The sequence below is a fragment of the Lynx canadensis genome, chromosome A1 (genome assembly GCF_007474595.2).
Source record: "Lynx canadensis isolate LIC74 chromosome A1, mLynCan4.pri.v2, whole genome shotgun sequence".
Classification (NCBI taxonomy): domain Eukaryota; kingdom Metazoa; phylum Chordata; class Mammalia; order Carnivora; family Felidae; genus Lynx; species Lynx canadensis.
The window spans coordinates 5,606,130-5,628,506 of record NC_044303.2 but is presented as its reverse complement, the minus strand read 5'-3'; the positions used below and the strand labels follow the sequence as shown (position 1 = coordinate 5,628,506).

General features: G+C 46.5%; 1 protein-coding gene across 1 annotated transcript in view; it reads right to left on the bottom strand.

Annotated features, from left to right (window-relative positions):
* Nucleotides 1-22,377, bottom strand: part of LOC115508933 (phospholipid-transporting ATPase IB) — a 599,908-nt gene that overhangs the window by 49,388 nt on the left and 528,143 nt on the right. Inside the window, exon 34 of the mRNA XM_030308008.1 lies at nt 4,427-4,515. Coding sequence (XP_030163868.1) covers nt 4,427-4,515 — 89 coding nt within the window. The remainder of the gene's footprint in view (nt 1-4,426; nt 4,516-22,377) is intronic.

Below are 22,377 nucleotides of genomic sequence, written 5' to 3'. Positions count from 1 at the left end.
GATAACATACTGCAGTTCAAAGCAGAGACTGTGGAATTTTAATTTAAACAAGAAATGAGAAAACGTTTAGCGTTTTGCTGGAGACAGTAAAAAAAAGAATGTTGAAATTTGCACTGTTCATTATTATTGAATATGCTGGGCCCCCAACTTGAACTTTTATCTCATGGGCCCACGGGGCTAGGATGATAGGCAGACAACTGAGGGGCAAGCCCCGCTCCGCTAGGATTCACCCCAGCTATACAGGTCCCCAAATACACAGAGAACACGTCTGCGGGTCCTGGGGGTGAACATGTGCTCTGTTTCAGGATGGTCCTCAATCCACCCCTCCCCTCCTTCCTCCCTCTTTCTCCCAACACAGAGCAATCAGGGCTCATCAACCTCTGTAACAGCCCTCGGAGTTATCTTCTGGGCTGGGGGACAAGGGTGCCACCAAGAAGTAGGCTAGGAACAGGGAGGCTGGGCCAGCGGGCTGGAAATCTACACCTCAGGCCAAGGGAAAACGAATCTGACCCACTACATTGAAACTGCCAGTTTGGGCTCGTTCACAAAATCATTTCAGGGCGAAATGATCTGAGTATCCTAATGCCCCCAGACACTGTGCATGTTTTTAATGGATGAAACTCACTGGTGTCCAAGAATTACTCAGCAAGTTTTCAGTACTTCCATGAGCCTAGCTCATGGGACTTGACCACTATTTGAGAACACCGTATGGCAACGCTTGGGGATGATTCCGTGAGTCTTTCTGCGTGTGGCACTGGGGTAGAAGTGATGTTAGCAACGCAAAACTGCTTTTTCAAGGGCCTATACCTCATCAATAAATTCTTCGTTAGATGAATGGCTCTCCTCCCCCTGTCAAAGTTCACATGTGAAAAGCCGGCCTTTAAGCATCAGCCACTGGCCTGCAAGTTCGGTCTCACCAGGCACCGGGGTGTGGCTTGTTCTGAGTCACAGCTGTGACACAGTGAGCCCCACTGTCCCCCAACGGCTGGCCCGCTGTGGTCTGGCGCTGCTCCATCCAACCCCGCACCAAAAGACCAGATGATCCCACGAGGGGTAGCGTGGGTTGCTTAGCCACTGTCAGAGTGTGAGAGTCGGCTGGGAGCCTCCAGATACAGCTATGGGTATCTCCACGTATTCGGGGGGTTTTTAACGCAAATAGATCGACGTAGCATCTTGACCTTTTCATCTTTCTGTTTCTGAAACTTTGTTCCTTGACTCCCTCCTCTGCACGGAAAAGCAGCAAGTCAAGGAGATGTTCGATTCCACTAAACGTGGATGAAAATGTAAATACAATTTGGTTCACAAAAACTTAGTTTAGTTGGGTTTTTTTTTTTTTAAATCAAGACTCATTTGTATACAGAAATTTCTTATTACTTTTTATTTCCATTTAACTGCCTATCTGGGATTATAATAAGGAAATGAAGTCATTCTGGAATTGCTGAACGTATTGTGTGCTGACTGGTAAAGTATAAGAGATACAGTTAGATAAAAGGAGACGGGTTCCTGTGCCCAGTGGCCTTGAGCTTTACATTATTTCTGCAAAGCAACTAACGAATTTCTCCTAAATGAGAATGAGTACATGGCAGCTTACCTAAGAATGTGGTCATGGGTAAACATTTTGGAAGTGTGTAAGCTAAAGTGTATTAAAATAGTTCTGGGCAATTTAAACTTCATGCTTCTAATAAAAATACTCATTAGCCAGGTATCACATATAATCAGTCAATTATTTTAGTAAAAGATGTGTTAGTTCGGTCCCTTATGAGAATTATGGTTAATAGGATAACAGAGTAGGTACTTTATGGCATCCAAATCTGACTTAAGATAGTCTAACGGATCTTCGACCAGAAAGCTGACAGACTTCATGGAAAAAATGACTGAATTACCTCATGCTGGTTTTCTTTCTTTCTTTTTTTTTTTTTTTTTTTCCCTGACTCTGAAACAGTCTAGGTCCTGAAATGGGAGAGGGGGACTGGGCAGGCTAAGGGGGGAAAATGGAGAAAGAACAGCTCACTTCCCTAAACACTCATAGAAATACATGCAAAAAGGTGGGTCTGCCTCCTGCTGGGATTTAAAAGCTCTTTCAAAAGAGAGTCAACCTCCGACACTCAAGACAAAACGAGAAGGCCAGTAAGATTGGGCCAAGGCAAGATGAGACAGTCATCCCGGGAGAGACTCTGACAGGCCCACAGGGTCTTCCGGTGTTCGGTGATTCCGATGCACTTCACTCAAAACTCTCCTTGGAAGCCCAAGGACAGCCACAGCACGTCGTGTCTCAATAAACAGTTGACACCCGGAACCCAGGGAAGGGAGGTTGTGGACAAGCAGGGTTCGTGTTGTTTGCTCAGTGTGCAGGAAGGAAAACCGGAACACGTCCCGGGAGTTAAAGCTCAGAAAGAGAAATCACAGTGCGACTCATACTCGGCTTTCCCTTCCCAGAGAAGCCTCTGAATTTACGGGACTCGACAACATCGACGTCAGGCCGGGAGTATCAACATGGGCCCCGTGATCACAGGGAGGATTCCCAAGTAAACTTGTGAAATTCTTGTTTTTTGAGGACAGAGGTGACTGTACTTTAGACGTGAAATGTGTACTACAAATTGAGCATATTCTTTGGGCAAATGCTGCAGGTGAGAGCCAAGGTACGCACCCTCCCTGGTTTCTCCAAACAGAAAGGGACAAAAGTACATTTCTGTAAGTGTCCCTGCACTTTGGTAGCGGCCCTTCCGGCTCAGCCCAAAGCTGAGGCGCCGTCTGCTCCTGGGAAGGGCTGTTTTCTGGGCCCCTACCGGGCAGGAGGTAGCAGGTGGGACAATGCCCGGGGTCTGTCTGCCTCTGTTGGCCCCCCATCAGCATCCTCACCACAGAGCACGGTCCTGCTCCTACCTGGCTGGCAAGCTTCTTGGAAATGAAGTGACTTTTGCTCTTTCCATCCGGGGAGCTGGAGGCAGTGTCCTTTGATTTATTCTTGCTAAAATGTAAATGGCACTAATTTTACAGTGCCAGGGGAAACCAAAAACAAGTCCTGCTTGAAGGAATAATTTGCTTCCCTGGTGACCGGTAACTTGTACTCAGAATGGATTGGAAAAGACGAGGAGGTAGAGAACACTGTCATCGGCCAACACTCTTCGAAATGGTAGAAAGATACTTTTGCTAAAGTCTCACTTGGCAAATACAGTCTCAATGACATTTTTTTTCATGGCATTAATCTAGATAGTTGAATTAAAATAGGCTGAGATTAATTTATAATTGCATCACTATTCTCAATCAGTATAAATTGTAAAGTGATCTAATGTAACCAACGTCATGTTGTATTTACCTAAAACTAACCCAACTGTCATGTGAAATTGAAGAAATTTAGCAAGGTAAAATGGTATGCCACAATTGGGCTTTGTGCTATAAGAACAAATAGTAGAACATTTTCTCTCAGTGCATTTATTAGATTAAGAAAACATCTTTCCTGGCTATAATTTCATTTCCAAAGATTCTAGTTCAGTTATTTACAAAACACGGGTTTAGTAGATAAAAGGAAAGTAGTGGTAAATCAAGCCATTTAATAAATTAGAATTATTTAGTTTTTTCCAACAGTTGCAAAACTTAGTGACGAGGAAAAAAAAACCCACCCAAAATATGTGCTATACAATTCTCTCTCTTCCTCTCTCTCTCTCTCTCTCTCTCTCTCTCCACGTTAGGCATCATCGGGTGTCAAGATAATGCCAAAATGAAGACTTTTTCAAAAGACATCCTTAACTGTCAGGCAAGAACAATTCTCATTGAGTGTGGGAGGAAGGGGGAGATAAAAATGAAATCTGATGTCTTTTCCTGGAAGGTTTGGATTAAAGTCTCAATTCTCTACCTCAGGGCCCCAAAATAATTATGCTTTGCCTAAAGTAAAACCAATCCAGGAGGCTCAATTTTCAGGGAAGTCGGCAACTGTTTGTAGGAGGAATCAGGCCTGCCCCAAACAAAACTCAGTGTTCCCTCATTTGGAGTATTCCGTCTCTTTCTCATGGATAAAATTAAAATTTACATTCTCTTGGAACGTAGTTGCTTCACTTACCTTGTACACAAGATATTTCAGAAACAATATTATTTTGAAACGTAAGCAAAAGTTGAGCATGAATTGTTTCCTGTCTGACCCACATTATAATTTCACCTTTGTGATTAATGTTCACATAGATCTGTACACGGACACTCTAAATAAATTATATTTGAAGGATTCCTACTGTGAGTTACTGGGAAAATGAAGACTCCTTCCTTCCAAGTATTTTCTAATTTGAAATGACCTCCACATACAGTTTTTGGCCATGCAGGAGACCTGATTCTTGAGAAGTCCCACAGCATGCAGGACCCTACCGCAGGGTTCACGAAAGGTGATTGCAAGGGCAGCTGAGCAAGACTTAGGGCGGCCACTTCACTTTTCACTTACGCTCTCCACGCCACATCTTCGATCAAACACGCCGTGGGAACCAGAAATAATCCCAACCAGAAGTGTGCAGAGCTCAGGACCATGGTTGCCTGCAAGACACAGAAGTGACACGTGCGTTAGGTTTGTTCTTTCAAAAAACCTACGTGATTTAATCAATGGAAAACATCCCATAACACACACACACACACACACACACACACACACACACACAGCAGACATTCAATCACAGCGAAAATGTGCACCTCGGCAGAATGTCAAGGAGACCTGACGCGGTAAGTGCCTCTCTGTTGATCTCCATCAGCTCTGGTCTCCTTTCATTTTAACAAGCGTTGTTGTCTCCCTCTTTAAAAAGTGCTTTTTTAAGCCTCTTTCTGATCAGAACGCTGTCCCCAAATCCCTCTTATATGGAAAGGTTGGAGCCAGCTTCCTATCAAATCAACTTTTCTCTAGGAGGCTCATTACATCCACTTCCCTTATACATCAGCCCATGTTCCTTCGCTGCTCATTCGTTCATAGAACCAGTACCTTGGTGCAAGGTATAGTGATTCTGAACACCCAGAAGAGGAAAATGAATGGTTATAGTCCTTGCCTCCCAGGAACTTAAAATCATTAAGTACACACACACACACACACGCACGCACGCACACACACACATGGTATAATCTATAGATTTTCCCTGATTTTCAACAGGGTCATATGCAGATAAACCCATCATAAGTTGAAAATATCATAAGTCAAAAATGCAGTTAATACACCTAACTTACTGAACACCATAGCCAGTTGGGCAAAATCATCAAAACCCTATTTTATTTTTTTAAGTTTATTTTTGTTTTGAGAGATATATAGAAGCACGCTGGGGAGGGGCAGAGAGGGAGAGGGAGACAGAATTCTAGGCAGGCTCCATGCTGTCTGTGCAGAGCCCGATGTGGGGCTAGAACTCACAAATCGTAAGATCATGATCTGAGCCTAAATCAAGACTTGGGAACCCAACCAACTGAGCCACCCAGGTGCCCCAAGCCTATTTTATAATAAAGCATTAATGTGGAAAACTGTATGGAGGTTCCTAAAAAAATTACAAATAGAAATAACCATAGGGTCCCAAAATTCCACTACTGGGTATTTAGCCAAAGAAAACAAAAACACTAATTCGAAAGATATATGTGCCCTAATGTTTACTGTAGCATTATTTACAATCCATAGTCAAGATATGGAAGCAACCTAAGTGTCCATCCACAGATGAATGGATCCAGAAGATGTGTGTGTGTGGGGGGGGTGTGTACGGACACACAACGGAATATTACTCACTCACACACATGGAATATTACTCAACCATGAACACGAACGAGATCTTGCTATGTGGGACCACATGGATGGGCGTACCAGAGGGTATAGTGCTGAGTGAAAGAAGCCAGACAGAGAAAGACAAAAGCCATATTTTCCCTTCTACGTGGAATCTAAAAAACAAACTTATTAACAAACAAAAACGCAGAAAAAGACCCATAAGTACAGAGAACAAACTGGTGGTTGCCGGAGGGGAGGGGGAATGCAGGGAGGGAGGGCAAAACAGACGAAGGGGGTGACAGACAGAGGCTTCCATCACGGGGATGAAAGGCACAGCCTAGGGAAGACGGTCAGGGGGACGGGAAGCGTTGTCTGGTGACACGCGGCAGTCACACTACAAAGAGATTTGTTGCATCACTACGCTGCGCACCGGAAGCTAACATAACATGGTGTGCCAGCTACGCTTTGATAAAAAAAAAGGAACAAAAAACGAGACTAAAAATACAATCAAGTGCTGGCTATCTCCCGCGACGTACTGAATACCGTGCTAAAAGTGACAGGTAGTTGTCTGGGTGGCGAATGGTTGTGAGCGTGTCGGCTATTCACCCTCGGGGCTGTGCTGGCTGCCTGGGGAGTGGCCACTGCCCAGCGTCACGAGAGACAATCGTACCACATGCCGCTGGCCTAGGAAAAGATCCAGATTCAAAGCTCCAAGTACGGCTTCTACTGAATGCGCCTCGCTCTCACGCCATCATCAAGTTGGAAAATCCTAAACGGAACCATCCTAAGTCAGGGACCGTCCGTACGCGACACAGCGGAATATGACATGTATTGTGATCACATTCTAGGGGGTTTCAGAAGGCTAGAAGGCTGGTCGGGCTCCTTAAAGAGCACAGAATGTGAGATGTGGCTAGAAAGATGAGCAGGGTTTCGGCAGCTAGGGAAGGGTAGAGGGAGAGCAGTTCCAAGGGGAACGATGAGTGACAGGGACAGGCAGCGAGGACAGCAGCCTTTGATGAGCTATCCTTGTTCCTGGCATGCTGCGTCACAGTCAGCTTGGGGCAGAGGGTTTTAAGGAATAGAGCTGTGGGGCCAAGTTAAATGTCAGGGGAGGAGGTGAAAAGAGAATGTAGGGCAAAAGCCGGGGAGGGGGGTGCGGACAAGTTTGCTCTAAGCAAATGTGGGGGCTGGGGAGTAGGGAGTCCTTAGACTGGGGTTTCCAGTGAGCTGGGCTGGGAGCTTGGAGCTGGCTGGCAACCGGCAAGTTGGCCTGGAAGGGTGGGCCACTTCGAAAAGGGACAGGGGTGACAGAACCCTTCACGTTGGTTCCTTTGCTTTTCTGGAGTCCTCACCATTTGGTTCCACGGGAAGAGAGAGGTTTTGCCACAACTCATTACCAAGTGGCCGGAGGCTTTCCGAGGGCGGGCGGGCAGTGGGGTCGAGGCACACGTAAGCTGGGGGACACTTGCAGGGACGCGGCAGGGCTGAGAATCAGGGGCTGCTCAGGGCAGCTCTCTTCAAGTGCAGAGGGCGGGGTTTGGCCCCCACGCGGCATGCTAGTTTCAACGCGCTCTCTGGTTTCCGTCCTCTGTTCTGGTGGGCCCGCCACACCCACCACGGCCCTTGTCCCGAGCAGCCATGGCAAAGCCCACGCCTAACCGCTCGGGTCTTGCCTCCGAACTCTGTCGCGTGGCTCTCCGAGGGACTCGGAGCTTCTGACGATGAGTCTGAGACGCAGTGAGGTCTGGGGTAAAGCTGAACTCCACCCAGGGCCTGGAGGACTTGCTTTGATTTTTCTTAAAAAAGTGCCTGTTTTCTGACTTAAAACTATGGGAGCGCGTTGTGCCCCATCAATCACGTCTCTTCCACTTGATCCTCAGGAAATAAGTAATAAAGTGTCCGAAGAAGTAAGTGCAAGAATATTCACACCGTGCTGTGCTACCAAAGACAGGAGGAAAGAAACGTCCAAGAACAGGACTTAATTACATTGTGGTACCTACAGACAATGGGCTCGTGGGTGGCAATTAAGAGGGACAGAGAATTAGATTCATTGGCACAGAGGAATGTTACAAGGCTAATGCAAACTCCGGTTCTGACACCTCTTCCAATGGACCCACCATGGCAATGGGAGTGTGGGAAAGGCAGCACAACTGGGCCAAATCTCGAAATTGAACTTGAGATGCCATGTCCTGATGCAGTCTGCTACAAGTTCCCGTGTCTTTGAATGTGAAGCCTTCAACACGTGTCTACATACGTCAATATACACTCCGATTGTTGTAGGTCCTGTCTTAGGATTTGCTCGCCTTTCACGAACGCATTTTGGGACTTCAAAAGGGGTGGAGTGGTCCCGGCCTTGCTGGGCTCGAGACTACCACCCCCTTTCATACGTGCTGCTGACGTGTTCGTGAATAATGCATCTGGGATACAGGAGGACGGTGACTGCTGTTTGCATATCTCTCTGGCTATCTCTACTTCTGTTTTTTTCTTCCGAAAATATGTATTACTCACATGAAAGAAAAGATGTAACCCGACCCCTCCCTCCACCTCCCAAGCGAACCACGGGAAGGAGCCCTCAACAACCCTCTTGCCTCTATGGCTGGGTGAGTCCCCAGCCGGAGGGCTGAGTTGGCACCTTGGGTATTGCCCTCTGCTGTACCCGCCTGGGGTGGTACTTGCCCATGGAAGGGGGGACTGGTTTGAGCTATACTTACTGGGGGTACGTCCTGGGTCATCTGCTAGGTGTATTTACCAAAGGGTACGGTCATTTAAAAATAACACTTGACAGCAATGATTTAAACTAGATTACGAAACTCAGTAAGAATTTTACTTGCTGAGCGAAGCAAGGACCGTGAACTTTGAGCTGCCCTACTGGAAATATGAAGCCCCCACCCAAATTAACAAAAGTTATATAGAGATTTGCAAATATTGTTGTTGCTGTTGCTGGTGTTTAAAACTTGGAGCCGGGAAGATTTCGTGTATACAACTTAAAAGTGTAGCTCCAGAAAGGTTTCTACAGATTTTCACGGAATGACTGAGGTCCAACGTCCTGAAAGCTTCCCTAAGGCCACAGCTCTAGTTATTTAAACTTAATTACATTTTCTTGTTCTCTTTAGCAAGACACACACACAAAAAACGTTTATTGAGCTAGGCTGGGTGACAAATGGCACTTAATTACTCTTTCCCCTTCCCTCTCCTAAGTACTATTGAGTGAGGTTTTAAAAATATCCTTTTGAGGGGCGCCTGGGTGGCGCAGTCGGTTGAGCGTCCGACTTCAGCCAGGTCACGATCTCGCGGTCCGGGAGTTCGAGCCCCGCGTCGGGCTCTGGGCTGATGGCTCGGAGCCTGGAGCCTGCTTCAGATTCTGTGTCTCCCTCTCTCTCTGCCCCTCCCCCGTTCATGCTCTGTCTCTCTGTCCCAAAAATAAATAAACGTTGAAAAAAAAATAAATAAAAATACTTTTAAAAATAAAGTTAAGGGGCACTTGGGTGGCGCAGTCGGTTAAGCGTCCGACTTCAGCCAGGTCACGATCTCGCGGTCCGGGAGTTCGAGCCCCGCGTCGGGCTCTGGGCTGATGGCTCGGAGCCTGGAGCCTGTTTCCGATGCTGTGTCTCCCTCTCTCTCTGCCCCTCGCCCGTTCATGCTCTGTCTCTCTCTGTCCCAAAAATAAATAAACGTTGAAAAAAAAAATTAAAAAAAAAAATATCCTTTTGATGCGCCAACAGTCTGTTGGGAAGAAAGGACCCCCTCTTCCCAGTTAGCACATCTTTACTCGCACAGACATGAGCCACTCAGGTGCCAAGTGCACAGGAACCCACTGCAGTAAACTGAGGCTCAGGTGGGTAGAATGAGTTGATACATTAGGGCGCAAAAAGGTGAGAGCCCAGACAGGACTGGAGGTTTGCCTGACTGTGACGAGCCGCCCAGCACAGCACTGAGTTAGATTAGAAGTATGAACCAGGGGCACCCACAATAGGAGCGATCAGGGATTAGTGCGTTTGTTTGCTACAGTGCTACTAATCTCACACACACAGCCGCGAGCTCGGGTCCAGCCATCCAGGAACGTGGTGATAGACCAGGAGTTTGTTGTTTTGTTTTGTTTTTAAGTTTTATTTATTTGAGAGAGCGCACATGCGTGCGCAAACATGAGCAGGGGAGGGGCGGATAGAGAGGGGAGAGAGAATCCCAAGAAGGCTCCATGCTGTCATTACAGAGCCTGATGCAGGGATCGATCTCACCACCATCAGATCATGACCCTAGATGATATCCAGAGTCGAACGCTCAACCGACAGAGGCACCCAAGAGACCAATAGACGAGAAGTTTCAAAAGGGAAGCAGAAGTAACCAGAGCCAGGTAAGGTACTTCGTGCTCCCAGCGCGGGGTGCATGGGAACCAAGGTGCTGACAGCGGAAGCCAACCGCTCACCGGCCCAGAGAAGGAACTAGGACTTCTTTGTGCATTTCTATGTGCAGGACTTCCCCTGTGACCCCTCACAGTTCCCGTTGCACAGAAGGAAATTTAATTCTGCAACTTCCCCCCAGGATCTGCTGCCACATCCAAAGCCGTTGGTTGTCCCCAAGCCCCACTGCCTCCCCTAAACGTGAGCAATGAGGGGCTTCCTTCTCCCGCACCCGCCTGTCCCGGGGCAGGAGAGAACGAACATCCCCCAGCACAGACTTGGCAATAACACTCAAGCCCCAAGTCTGACTCCCATTTAACACCAGAAACACAGGGCACCAAATTCAAACTGTAAGTCAAAGAAAATCTGGAGGACTTGCAGTGTCACAAAAACAGAACCAAAGAGCCGCCCCCCCAAAGCCTGCCCCCCCCCCCCCCACCGGCCACAGTAACAAAATTAAGCCAAACCTCTAAGGACCATCAGCCTGGTAGGGACACTTGTACTTGTGGTTTCTACTCCTTAAGTCTTGTTTACCCCTCACCTTTCCTAAATTTGTGTTTCCATTCAAAGGCCAAGGGAGCCCTAGTTTTGTCAGTGAGCTCTGGCTTTCCAAAAACCTTGTTTGCCACGGATGCGCACGAGGGAAGTTAAATCCACTTTTCTCTCTGCGAGAGTCGTTTTGGGAAAGGTGGTGATGTACGTTCTCGCACCATTTGCTCTGGGTGACTGTGCGACGGTCGACGCGTTTGTTTAGGAGCTGTGCACCCCCCACACGCCGAGGCTGAGAGGCAGGTGCGCGGCAAAAATCCATCCTCCCCAGGGAACTCTGGGGCAGGCGGAACGACAGACAGGTGCAGGAAAGACTATCCCGTGTGTGGCGCGATAAAGGACTGAGCTGAGACCACATCCACTTGCTTCGGGAAGGAGGGCGCAATTTCAGGCTGAAATCGAGTTCCCTTCCCACAGTCACGTGTGCCCACAGCTCTCCTCCACAGAATACCTACGGCATTAACATTGGTGCCAATGTGACGCTTAGATTTCCTGAAAAGTAACATCTCAGTTGTCTCCCACAGAACGTCCTCAGACGACTCTCCTCCCACGCACTCGGAATGCAAACGAAGTTTTGGAAAAACAACCCAGCCATGCCAGAAGAAGCGCCTACGTACCTGTGCTAACTCAGAAACCACCCCACATGCCTGATCTGGACATTTAAGTGCCGGCCCAGTGGCACGTCCAGATCTACCTGCACAAAAGGGGACTTGAAGCCATAACCCCGGCACGAGAAGCTGCTACCTCAGCCTTGCTGTGATCCCTGAAGATGGGCGAGAAGAAGCAACCACCTAAAAATATCATTCCTACAAACGTGGGGTCATTAAGAACCAAGCATGTAACAAATGCTCTCTTTTTGACAGTGGGCTTTATTAATTTTTTTTTTTTTGTCACTAAAGCATAAGGTAGCTCTATCAATGGACACTATTATTTTGAAACCCTCAAAAGTTAGTGGTGGATGATTAATGCGGGGCATCTGGGTGGCTCAGTCGGTTGAGCGTTCGACTTCGGCTCAGGTATGATCTCACCGTTCGTGAATTCAGGCCCCGCGTCGGGCTCTGTGCTGACGGCTCAGAGCCTGGAGACTGCTTCGGATTCTGTGTCTCCCCCTCTCTCTGACCCTCTCCCGTTCACACTGAGTCTCTCTCTCTCAAAAATAAATATTAAAAAAAAAAAAAAACTGTATTCCCCCTCCAGGAGGATAAAGGAATGCTTTCCGGGGAAGGGGGGGGCGGGTATTAGAATTTAAATACAGTCAAATGCACAAATCTTAAGTTTTTAGTTCAAAGAGTTCTGACAATTGTGTACATCTGTGTAACTACACCTGCCTGATCTCTGCCCTGCCCTGATTTGTCACTAACAGCTAAGTTTTGCCCGTTTTAGGACTTCACGTAAGCGGGAAGACATTCTTTCACCCAACATGATGCCTTTGAGATTCATGCGTGTTCCTGTGGGTATCTATAACCTATTCTTTTAAAAATGTTTGAGCGGTATTCTGTTGTGTGAATAGATCACAATTTGCTTAACCAGTCTCCTGTGAATGGACCTTGGGGTTCTTTCTGGTTTGGGCCTCTTATCAATAATAAGGCTGCTGTACGCACGTGTACAGAATCGTTTTTGTGTACATATGTTTCTGTTTCTTTGGGGTCAACGCTTGAGAGTGGGGTTGCTCTGTCATGCGCAGGTATACCACAGAGATGTTGGGGGTTCAGTTCCAGACCGCGACAACAGAGCAAATATTGCAATGAAACAAGTCAAATGAGTTTGTTTCCCACTGCATATAAAAGTTATGTCTATGCTATATTATAGTCTGTTAATTGGGCAATGGAATTAGGTCTTAAGAAACAATGCACATACCTTAATTTAAAAATACTGTACTGCTAGGGGCGCCTGGGTGGCGCAGTCGGTTAAGCGTCCGACTTCAGCCAGGTCACGATCTCGCGGTCTGTGGGTTCGAGCCCCGCGTCGGGCTCTGGGCTGATGGCTCAGAGCCTGGAGCCTGTTTCCGATTCTGTGTCTCCCTCTCTCTCTGCCCCTCCCCTGTTCATGCTCTGTCTCTCTCTGTCCCAAAAATAAATACACGTTGAAAAAAAATTTAAAAAAAAAAATAAAAATACTGTACTGCTGAGAAAAGCTAACCATCATCTGAGCTTTCAGCAAATCGTAATCCTTTTGCTGGGGGAGGGTCCTGCCTCAATGTCGATGGCTGCTGACCGATCAGGGTGGCGGGTGCTGAAGGCTGGCGTGGGTGTGGCAATTTCTTAGAAGAAACAGTCAAGTTTGCTGCAGCAAGGGACTCTTCCTTTCATGAATGGTTTCCCTGTCACATGAGATGCCGTTTGATCGCATTTCACTCACAGTGGAACTTCTTTCAAAACTGGAGTCAGTCCTTTCAAATCCTGCCGCCGCTTTAAGTACCAAGTGTATGTAACATTCTAAATCCTTCGCTGTCATTTCAACAAGCTTCACGGCATCTTCAGCAGGAGCAGAGTCCCATCTGGAGAAACCACGTTCTCTGCTCAGCGGTGAGAAGCAGTCCTCACCCCATCGCGTCCCGTCACGAGATCAGGGCAACGCCGTCCACCTTAAGGCCCCACTTCGTCTAGTCCTGGTTCTCTCGCTGTTTCCGCCACATCCGCCGTGACTGCCTCCACCGACGCCCCGAGCCCCCAGAGTCATCCCCAAGGGTGGGAATCCACTTCTGCCAAACGCCTGCAAGCGTGGATATTTTGACCTCTTCCCACGAATCACGCATGTTCTTGATGACATCTAGAATGCCGAATCCTTTCCAGGAGGTTTTCAATTTGCTTTGCCCAGATCCATCAGAGGAATCACTTTTTATGACATCGATAGCCTTTCAAAACGCATTTCTTCAATAGTAAGACTTGAAAGTGGAAATGACTCGTCGATCCGTGAGCTGCAGAATCCACGCCGTGGCAGCAGGCGTGGAAACGTTAGTCTCCTTGGGCGTCTCCATCAGAGCTCTTGGGTGACCACGTGCACTGGCAACGAGCAGCAATGTTTCCAAAGGAATCTTTCTTCCTGAGCAGCAGGTCTCAACCGCGGGCTTAAAATATTCAGTAAACCATGTTGTAAACATGACGTGCTGTAAACAGACATACTGTCATCCAGGCTTCGATGATCCACTTGTAAAGCACAGTGGACTGGGCATAATTCTAACGGGACCAAGGATTTTCAGAACGGTCCGCGAGCACTTCATGGACTTCAACTTCAGCGAAGTTGGCTTCCAGTTCAAGTCACCAGCTGCATTAGCTTCTAACGAGAGAGTCAGCCTGTTCTTTGGAGCTTAGAAGCCAGGAAGTGGCCTCTCTCTAGCTGTGAAAGTCCTCAGTGGCATCTTCTTCCAACAGAAGTCTGTTTTGTCTGCGTTGAAAATCTGCTGTTTGGTGCAGCCACCTTCATTAACTACCTTGGCCAGACCTTCCGGAAACTTGCTGCCGCTTCTCATCAGCACCTGCTGCTTCACCCTGCATCATTTATGTTCTGGAGGCTTCCTTCTGTAAGCTTCACGAACCCACCTCTCCTAGCTTCAAACTCTGCTCCTGGCAGCCTCCTCACCTCTCTCGGCCTTCATAAAACTGAAGAGAATTAGGGGCTTGCTCCGGATTAGGCTTTGCTTGGAGGCAATGTTGTGGCTGATGTAACCTTCTGTCCAGGCCACTCCAGGTGACTCTGGATCTGCAATAAGGCTGTTTCCCTTGCTCACCATTTGTGTGTTCACCGGAGAAGCCCTTTCAACTTCCTTCCGGAACGTTTTCTCGGCATTCACAGCTTGGCTGTCTGGTGGAAAAGGGCTACCTTTGGGTCTGGCTCAGCTTTGGGCAAACCTTCCTCACTAAGCTTGATCATTTCTAGGTTTTGATTCGAAGCGAGAGACGTGAGACTCTTCCTTACACTTGAACACATAGAGGCCACTATAGGGTTATTCACTGGCCTAATTTCAATATTGTTGTGTCTCACGGAACAGGGAGCCCCAATGGAGAGGAGGAGAGACCGGGAATGTCTGGCTGGTGGTGGAGCAGAACATACACATTTGTGGATTGAGTTCATTGTCTTACATGCGTGTGGTTTGCAGCGCCCCCAAACTCTTGTTACAAGAGTCACGTCAAAGATCACGGATCCCAGGTCCCCATAACAAATAAAATAATGACAAAGTTTGAGGGGCCTCTGGGTGGCTCAGTTGGTTAAGCATGTGACTTCAGCTCAGGTCTGATCTCACTGTTGGTGAGTTCAAGCCCCGCATACAGGCTCTGTGCTGACAGCTTCAGATTCTGTGTCTCCCTCTCTCTCTGACTGTCCCCCACTCACACTCTCTCTCTCAAAAATAAATATTGTTTATTTTAACAATAATTATTATTATTAATATATATTTATATTATATATTTATATAATATAATTTAATTTATTATTATATGTCACAAATTATTATAATTATTATAAATAATTATAAATTATTATATTATAAATTATTATTATAAATTATTAACATTTTAATAAACAAAAAATAACAATGATGACAAAGTTTGAAATCTTGTGAGAATTACGAAAACGTGACACAGAGACACAAAGTGAACAAATGCTGGAAAAATGGCACCAACGGACTTGCTCAAGGCGGGGTTGCCACCAACCTTCGATGTGTAAAGAATGCAGTATCCGTGAAGCACAATAAAACGAGGTGTGCTTGTGTATGATGAACTTTATAAGAGACGTCCCAAGAGTTCACCAAAGCAGTTGCACGAGTACAGTGAACGTCTGAGCACCTCTGCTGTCCCACGTCCTCACCACGCTTGGTCTTGTCCGTATCTTTCATGGTAGCCGTTCTAGTGGCTCACTGTGGTCGTGACACCTTGCGTGTGGGGTCTGCTCTCACAAACACCGTCATCACCACGTGAGCTACTTATGACAGAAGCCACAGGAGTGGGGAGCCTTTCCCCACTAACTGGCAGGGCAGCGCTGACAAAGCCAAAAGCTCCAGAAAGAAAACTCTGAAGGAAACACGGACTCCCCTCACCCCGCCCCACCCCTACCCAAGGGAGGGAACTCTTATTTCAGGGCGCGTGGAACGGGACGATTCTTTACAAATCCGTGGCGACATTTCAACTCTCATTTATTCCCCGGCCAGTGACGAGACCGCAGTTCCCGATTTTTCCCGAACAGGCTGTGAAGAGGTGGAGTGTCGATGCTATGATTTGCTTACCTGGATTATTAACTTATCCTTTTTCGAGTAGCGGTCCTTTTGATTTCCCATTTTGCTCTTTAGCACCCCATTTTAGAGACCACGAATTTCCTGAAACGATTTTTCCGGAGGAGAAAACAATTCTTACCATTCTGCACAGGGCCTGGTGCAGGAAATTAAGGCAAGGAGATCAGCTATCACTGCTATGAAATGTGGGACTCACGTTCAAGGTGAGAACAGGGCAGGTTTAAAACGGGTGCTGTACAATTTTTTTAATATTTACTTGTTTATTTTGAGAGAGCGAGCGAGCGAGAGAGAGAGCAAGACGGCATGCACACGTGAGTGGGGGAGGGGCAGAGAGAGCCGAGAGAGAGAATCCAAGCGCTAACAGTGCAGAGCCAGACATGGGGCTCGATCCTGCAGGGGCTGACGGGGAGGGCTGCAGGGACGCCACGGTACCAGTTCTGACTCTCCTCCCCTAGAGGTGAGCCTGCAGGCTTCCAGACATTATTCTGTGGGTGTCTGTGGTACAGTGTTTCTTCTGGGTGTTTATAGACAATTTCAACACTCGCTATTTCTAGGTTGCGATTCTCACGTGGTTTCACAGAAAGCCGAAAGAGTCAACTGTGCTGTCACAGAAAGTTACCCGTTTCCCTGAGGAGAAAAATTAGGCGTCTCACGGTGGCAACAACCACGGTAATTTAGAATATTGGGCTCGATATTAGAGCACAGTACTTACGACAGATATCAATAAAGATGGCCCGCCTCTTCGGTTTGCCGCCTGAGTGACGAGCCCCCCGAAGAGAGATGAGCGCCCCTCACCATGACTATGAGCTGCAGAGACACAGAGATGGGCCCCGCAGAGCCCAGGGCTCTGGAACAGGCAGGTGCTGCTTTCACTTCGTGCATACTCACCGGCCCCCGTGGCGCCAGAACACACACCCTCGTGACCTAGCCTGTGGCTCGCCTGCACTTCCTCAGGTGGAAGAGGAACTGGTTCCCTCCTCCTCCCAGAGAGGCGGACGAAATCAAGGTCTTGAGCCAAGAGGCGCTGCCGAGGAAGGACAGCTGAAGGACCAGCGAGAACGACCGGCAGGTGTCTCTTGAAAAGCTGAGGGGCTGTAAGGGCTTCTGTGGGAGGTGGGATTGACGGAGCACTGGCAGCCCGAGCTGCCGTAACGGCATGCCAGGGACTGCGGGCGTAGACCACAGACATTCATCCTCATAGTTCTGGAGCCTGGACATCTGGGAGCAGGGCGCCCGCCAGCCTGCTTTCTTGTGAAAGCTCCCTCGTGGCTCGCACAAGGCTGATTTCTCACTGTGCCCACATGACCTGCGTGTGTGTGTGTGCGCGCGCATGTGTGTGCAAGGAGGGAGGGGGGGAAGAGAAGGAGCAAGTTCTCTGATGTCTCCTCTTACAAGGGCACTAATCCCACCACGAGACCCCCGCCCCTGCCACGTGACCTCATCTGAACCTAATCACCTCTCAAAGGTCCCATCTCTAAATTACCATTACGTTAGGGGTTAAGGCTTCAATATAAAAATTTGAGGGGGACACGGACATCCAGTCCCTAACAGGCACAGACTGCCTACCTGGACCTCAATCCCACTCTGCTGACTACTACTTATTTAATCACCAGGCCTTGGCTTCTTCCTCTGTAAAATGGGAAATATATATTACTTAACTCACTAGGGATACCATGAGGCCTAAATGAACAAATGGAAAGTACTGGAAACAGTGTGTGGCCCATGGTAAGCGCTATACACGTTACCTATAATGAGCTGATTTTTTTACCCTATTGGTAGAAGCCCCAATCTTACTTGGATATCCTAGCAGTGAACAATAGCAATAGAGAGTGGCTCTTGAGTGAGTTTTGAGGGGGGCTGGGTCCAGAAGATGACGATCTGCCCCAGCTGTCAGGAGGTTCACACGTCACTGCTCTCAGGTGGCTGGACAGGTTGAGCAGTATGATGCAGGATTCCCAAGTTATATTGCCAACAGGTTGTTTGTGGGTGATGGGCAGCAGGTGTTAATAGTGAAAAAAGCTAAATAGTGAAATAGCTAAAATCTATTCTTTAGGTTCAAGTATGAGCACCACTCACTGGTGCTGACTGCTGACAGAGTGCCTTCTATTTTTAATTGATCAAGGTGAGCTTCCTATCACCATACCAGGCCAAGCACTGCTCTCGTCTCTACAGAACACCACTCAGAGCACAGACTCAGCTGTCACTCTACGATGCTGAAAGGTGTCCGCTGATAACTTACTTTGTACCCAAGTAGAAAAGAAAAAAGAGTAGGGGCTAATTGCTCATGAAAAATGTTCTCTATGTGGGAACACGTCAAAAGGCTAAATATGGTGCCTACCTGAGTCTCCGTCCAGGAAGCTGGGGAAAATGATCAACCCAGACTGTCACAGAGCCTAAGCTGCTTCCACAGGGCTGAGGAGTGAGTGAGGTCTCCCCAGTAATGCAGAATTAAACTGTAGAATAAGCAGCCCACAACCATCCTGATCCTTAGCATAGATTTAAAGGAATTCAGAGATGGGAGATCCGGTCGGCTTCAGGTTTTCCCGTAGGTTCCTCGGTGGCAGGAACCACAAACTAAAAGACATTGAATCGTTGTTTCAAGTGACGATAAAAACTTCTATCCAGGACATGGCCTTACGGGTACAAAAGGCCAGCAGCCACTCATGTAGCCTGACAGGACCGACCCTAGGAAGGATTGTCTCCCCAACTTTTACTGAAATTAATACAGAGGTAGACAACGGGAACTGCATAACTAATAGAATATATACACTCACACACATATCCTAAATATGAGATATTTTATCTCCCCGAAAAGTCCCCACTGATCCCTACTTTGTGCATTTAGAATACTTTTTAAAATGCTAGCGTGACCTGGAAGATTTGCATAGTCCCAATTAGAGTAAAATCCATGGGATTAACAAGACACATCTTTCTCGATCTTCAACCTTACCCAAAGATTTGAAAAATAGATGATTTCATATTAAAGCCAAGAAAAGACGATAAGGGGAAGACGGCAGCAGAGCAGGAGGACCCTAGGCTCATCTCATCCTGTAGAAACACAACTAGGTAACTATGAAGCCATCCTAAATACCCCAGAAATCCATCTGAAGAGTGGCATAACAAACAACTAAAGATAGAGAAGATGCCACATCGAAGAAGGCAGGAAGTATAGAGACATGGCTTGGGAGAGAAAGAGACTGTGGTCACTGTGGTCGAGGAGGGAGCCACAGTTGCAGAGAAGGGCAAGAGACAGACTAGGACACAGGGGAACAAGCATACTAGGAAAACAAATCCCCATGGTAATGGGCGTGGAAAGTGAGAGGGCCCCAACTGTGTGAGTTCTTGCAACCAGTGAGGCTTAAAGCCTGGATTTTAAAAGTCAGTGGGCCTGGCTCTGGGGCAGCTCGGAGGGCATTGTGCTGCTCTTGCAGAGAAGGCAGGGCAAACAGCTCATGGACATACACCATGGAAAATGGAAATAGGGATATGAAGAGCCACTACGGCACACGGTAGGGAGATTATTCGCTCATCTCAGAGCACGACCCAGAGAGACGGCATTCACAGAGGGATAGCTCAGAGAACAAAGGAACTGGCTGCTGCCTTTTCCTCCTGTGCCCCTCAGCATAAGCCCAGGGCCACCTGGGAACCTGCCAAGTGCTGACACTTGCTACCTAACTTGCTTACACCAAGCCCTGCCCCTGACGTTCTGGTGGAACTGCTCCTTCCAGTCATGCTTGCCTCAGTCCCAGCATGGTGGGGGGGGGGGTCCCCAAAAACACTGGCCCAAATCCCTGCTAACATGAATCTCCTAACAAGGGAGTTTTGCAAGGCCTCGGTTCCAGTGGCAGTGACAACAGGTCTCATTTCACAAGCAGACCAGGGCACACCTAGTTAAAATGCACCACATTCAGGCCAGGGATCAAATACTGCTCACAACAGGCAAAGAGAGCTTCTGGAGGTGACTGACTTGAAGGATAAAGTGGCCAGGACACAAGAACAGAGAGTACACAGCACACAGTGGAGACACTCCTGGAAATGCGAGGCCCTTGGGAACAAGGGAAACTACACAGCAGGGCACTACAGGACCTCTTCTTCGTAAAGTCATTACCTTCAAAACCAGGGGACGTAGCTGACTTTCCTAACACACAGAAATAGGCACAGAGACTTAGACAAAATGAGAAGAGGGAGGAATCTGTCTCTAATTAACACACAGAACAAGGCCACGGGCGAAGACCTAAGTGAAATAGATATCAGTAACATGCCTGGTTGAGAATTTAAAGCACTGGACTTGAGAAAAGAGTGGAGGGCATCAGTGATACCATTAACACAGATATAAGGAATAACGCAGCAGAGATAAGGGCTCAATAAATGAGAAACAAACCTGATGGAATGAAGAGCAGGCTAGAAGAAGCAGAAGAACAATTAATGACCTAGAAGACAGAGTAGTGGAAAGTAAGCAAGCTGAGCAAAAGTGGGAAAAAAAAAAGAAAGAAAGAAAAAAGAAGAAAACAATTATGTAAATGAGAATAGATTCCGGGAATTCAGTGACTCCACAAAAGGTATTAACATTCATATGATGGGCATCCCAGAAGACGACGAGAGAGAGAAAGGACCAGAAAATTTATCTGAAGAAATAATAACTGAAAACTTTCCTAATCTGGGGAAGGAAACAGATATCCAGATCCGGGAGGCAAAGAGAACCCCCAACAGAATCAATAAAAGCAGACCCATACCAAGATTTATTGTAATTACAATGGCAAAATACAGGGATAAAGAAACAACATTAAAAGCAGTAAGACCAAAGAAGACAGTTACGTACAAAAGAAACCCCGTAAGGCTATCAGCGGAGTCTTCAACAGAAACTTTGCAAGCCAGAAGGGAGTGGTATGATATATTCAAAGTGTTGAATGGGGGAAATCTGCAGCCAGGAATACTCTATCCAGCAAGGCTATCATTCAGGATAGAAGGAGAGACAAAGAGTTTCCCAGACAAACAGAAACTAAAGGAGTATTGGACCACTAAACCAGCCCTGCATGAAATATTAAAGGAGACTCTTTGAGTAGAAAGGAAAGACCCAAAATGTCGGTACGAAGGTAGGAAACACAAAAGTGGTAAAAATGAATATTTCTGTAAGAAGTCGGTTAAGGAATCACAAAATAAAAGGATGTGAGATATGACACCATATACCTAAAATGTGGGGAAGAGAGGAGTAAAGCATGGGTTCCAACCCAAATGACCATTGACTTGATATAGATTGCTATATGCAGAACATGTTACATACAAACCTAATGGTAACCACAAATCAAAAACCACTAACAAATATGCCAAGAATAAAAATAAAGAAATCCAAATATATCACTAAAGAAAACCAGCAAACCATGAAAGAGAGAAAGACAAGAAAGGGATCAGAGAAAATCTTCAGAAACAACCACAAAACAAGTAATAAGATGGCAATAAATATATATTAATAATTGCTTTGAATGTAAATGGACTAAATGCTCCAATCAAAAGATGTATGGTGACAGAATGGATAAAAACAAAAACAAAACAGAAAAACAAGACCCATATGCTGCCTACAAGAGACTCATTTCAGACCTAAAGATACCTGCAGATTGAAAGTGAGGGGATGGAGAAACATTTGTCATATAAGTGAACATCAGAAGTGATCAGGGTAGCAATACTTATATCGGACAAATAGACTTTAAAACAAAGACTATAACAAGACATAAAGAAGGACAGTACATAATAATAAAGGGGATGATCCAACAAGATCTAACAATTGTAAATATTTATGTCCCCAACACAGAACCCCCAAATACATACAAGAGTTAATAACAAACATAAAGGAACGAATCAATAGTCACACAATAATAATAGTTGCCACTCCACTTAGATCGATGGACAAATCATCTAAACAGAAAATCAACAAGGAAATGATGGCTTTGAATGACAGACTGGACCAGATGGATTTAACAGGTATCTTCAGAACATTCCAGCCTAAAACAGCAGAATACACATTCTTTTCAAGTGCACATGGAACATTCTCTAGAATTGACCACACATTAGCCCACAGAAACAGCCTCAACAAATTTTGGAAGATCGAGGTCATATCACGCACCTTTGCTGACCACAACGTTATGAAACTAGAAGTCAACCACAAGAAAAAATCTGGAAAGATCATAAATACATGGAGGATAAATAATATTCTATGAAACAATGCAAGGGTCAACCAGGACATAAAAGGAGAAATGATAAAGTACATTGGAAACAGAAGAAAATGAAACCACAATGGCCCAAAACCTTTGGGACACAGCAAAAGTGGTTCTAAGAAGGAAGTTTAGAGCAATATAGGCCTACCTTAAGAAACAACAACAAAAAAACCCCTCAAATAAATAACCTAACTTTATGCCTAAAGAAGCTAGAAAAAGAACAACAAATGAAGCCTGAAACCAGCAGAAGGAAAGAATAAAGATTAGAGCAGAAATAAATGATATAGAAGA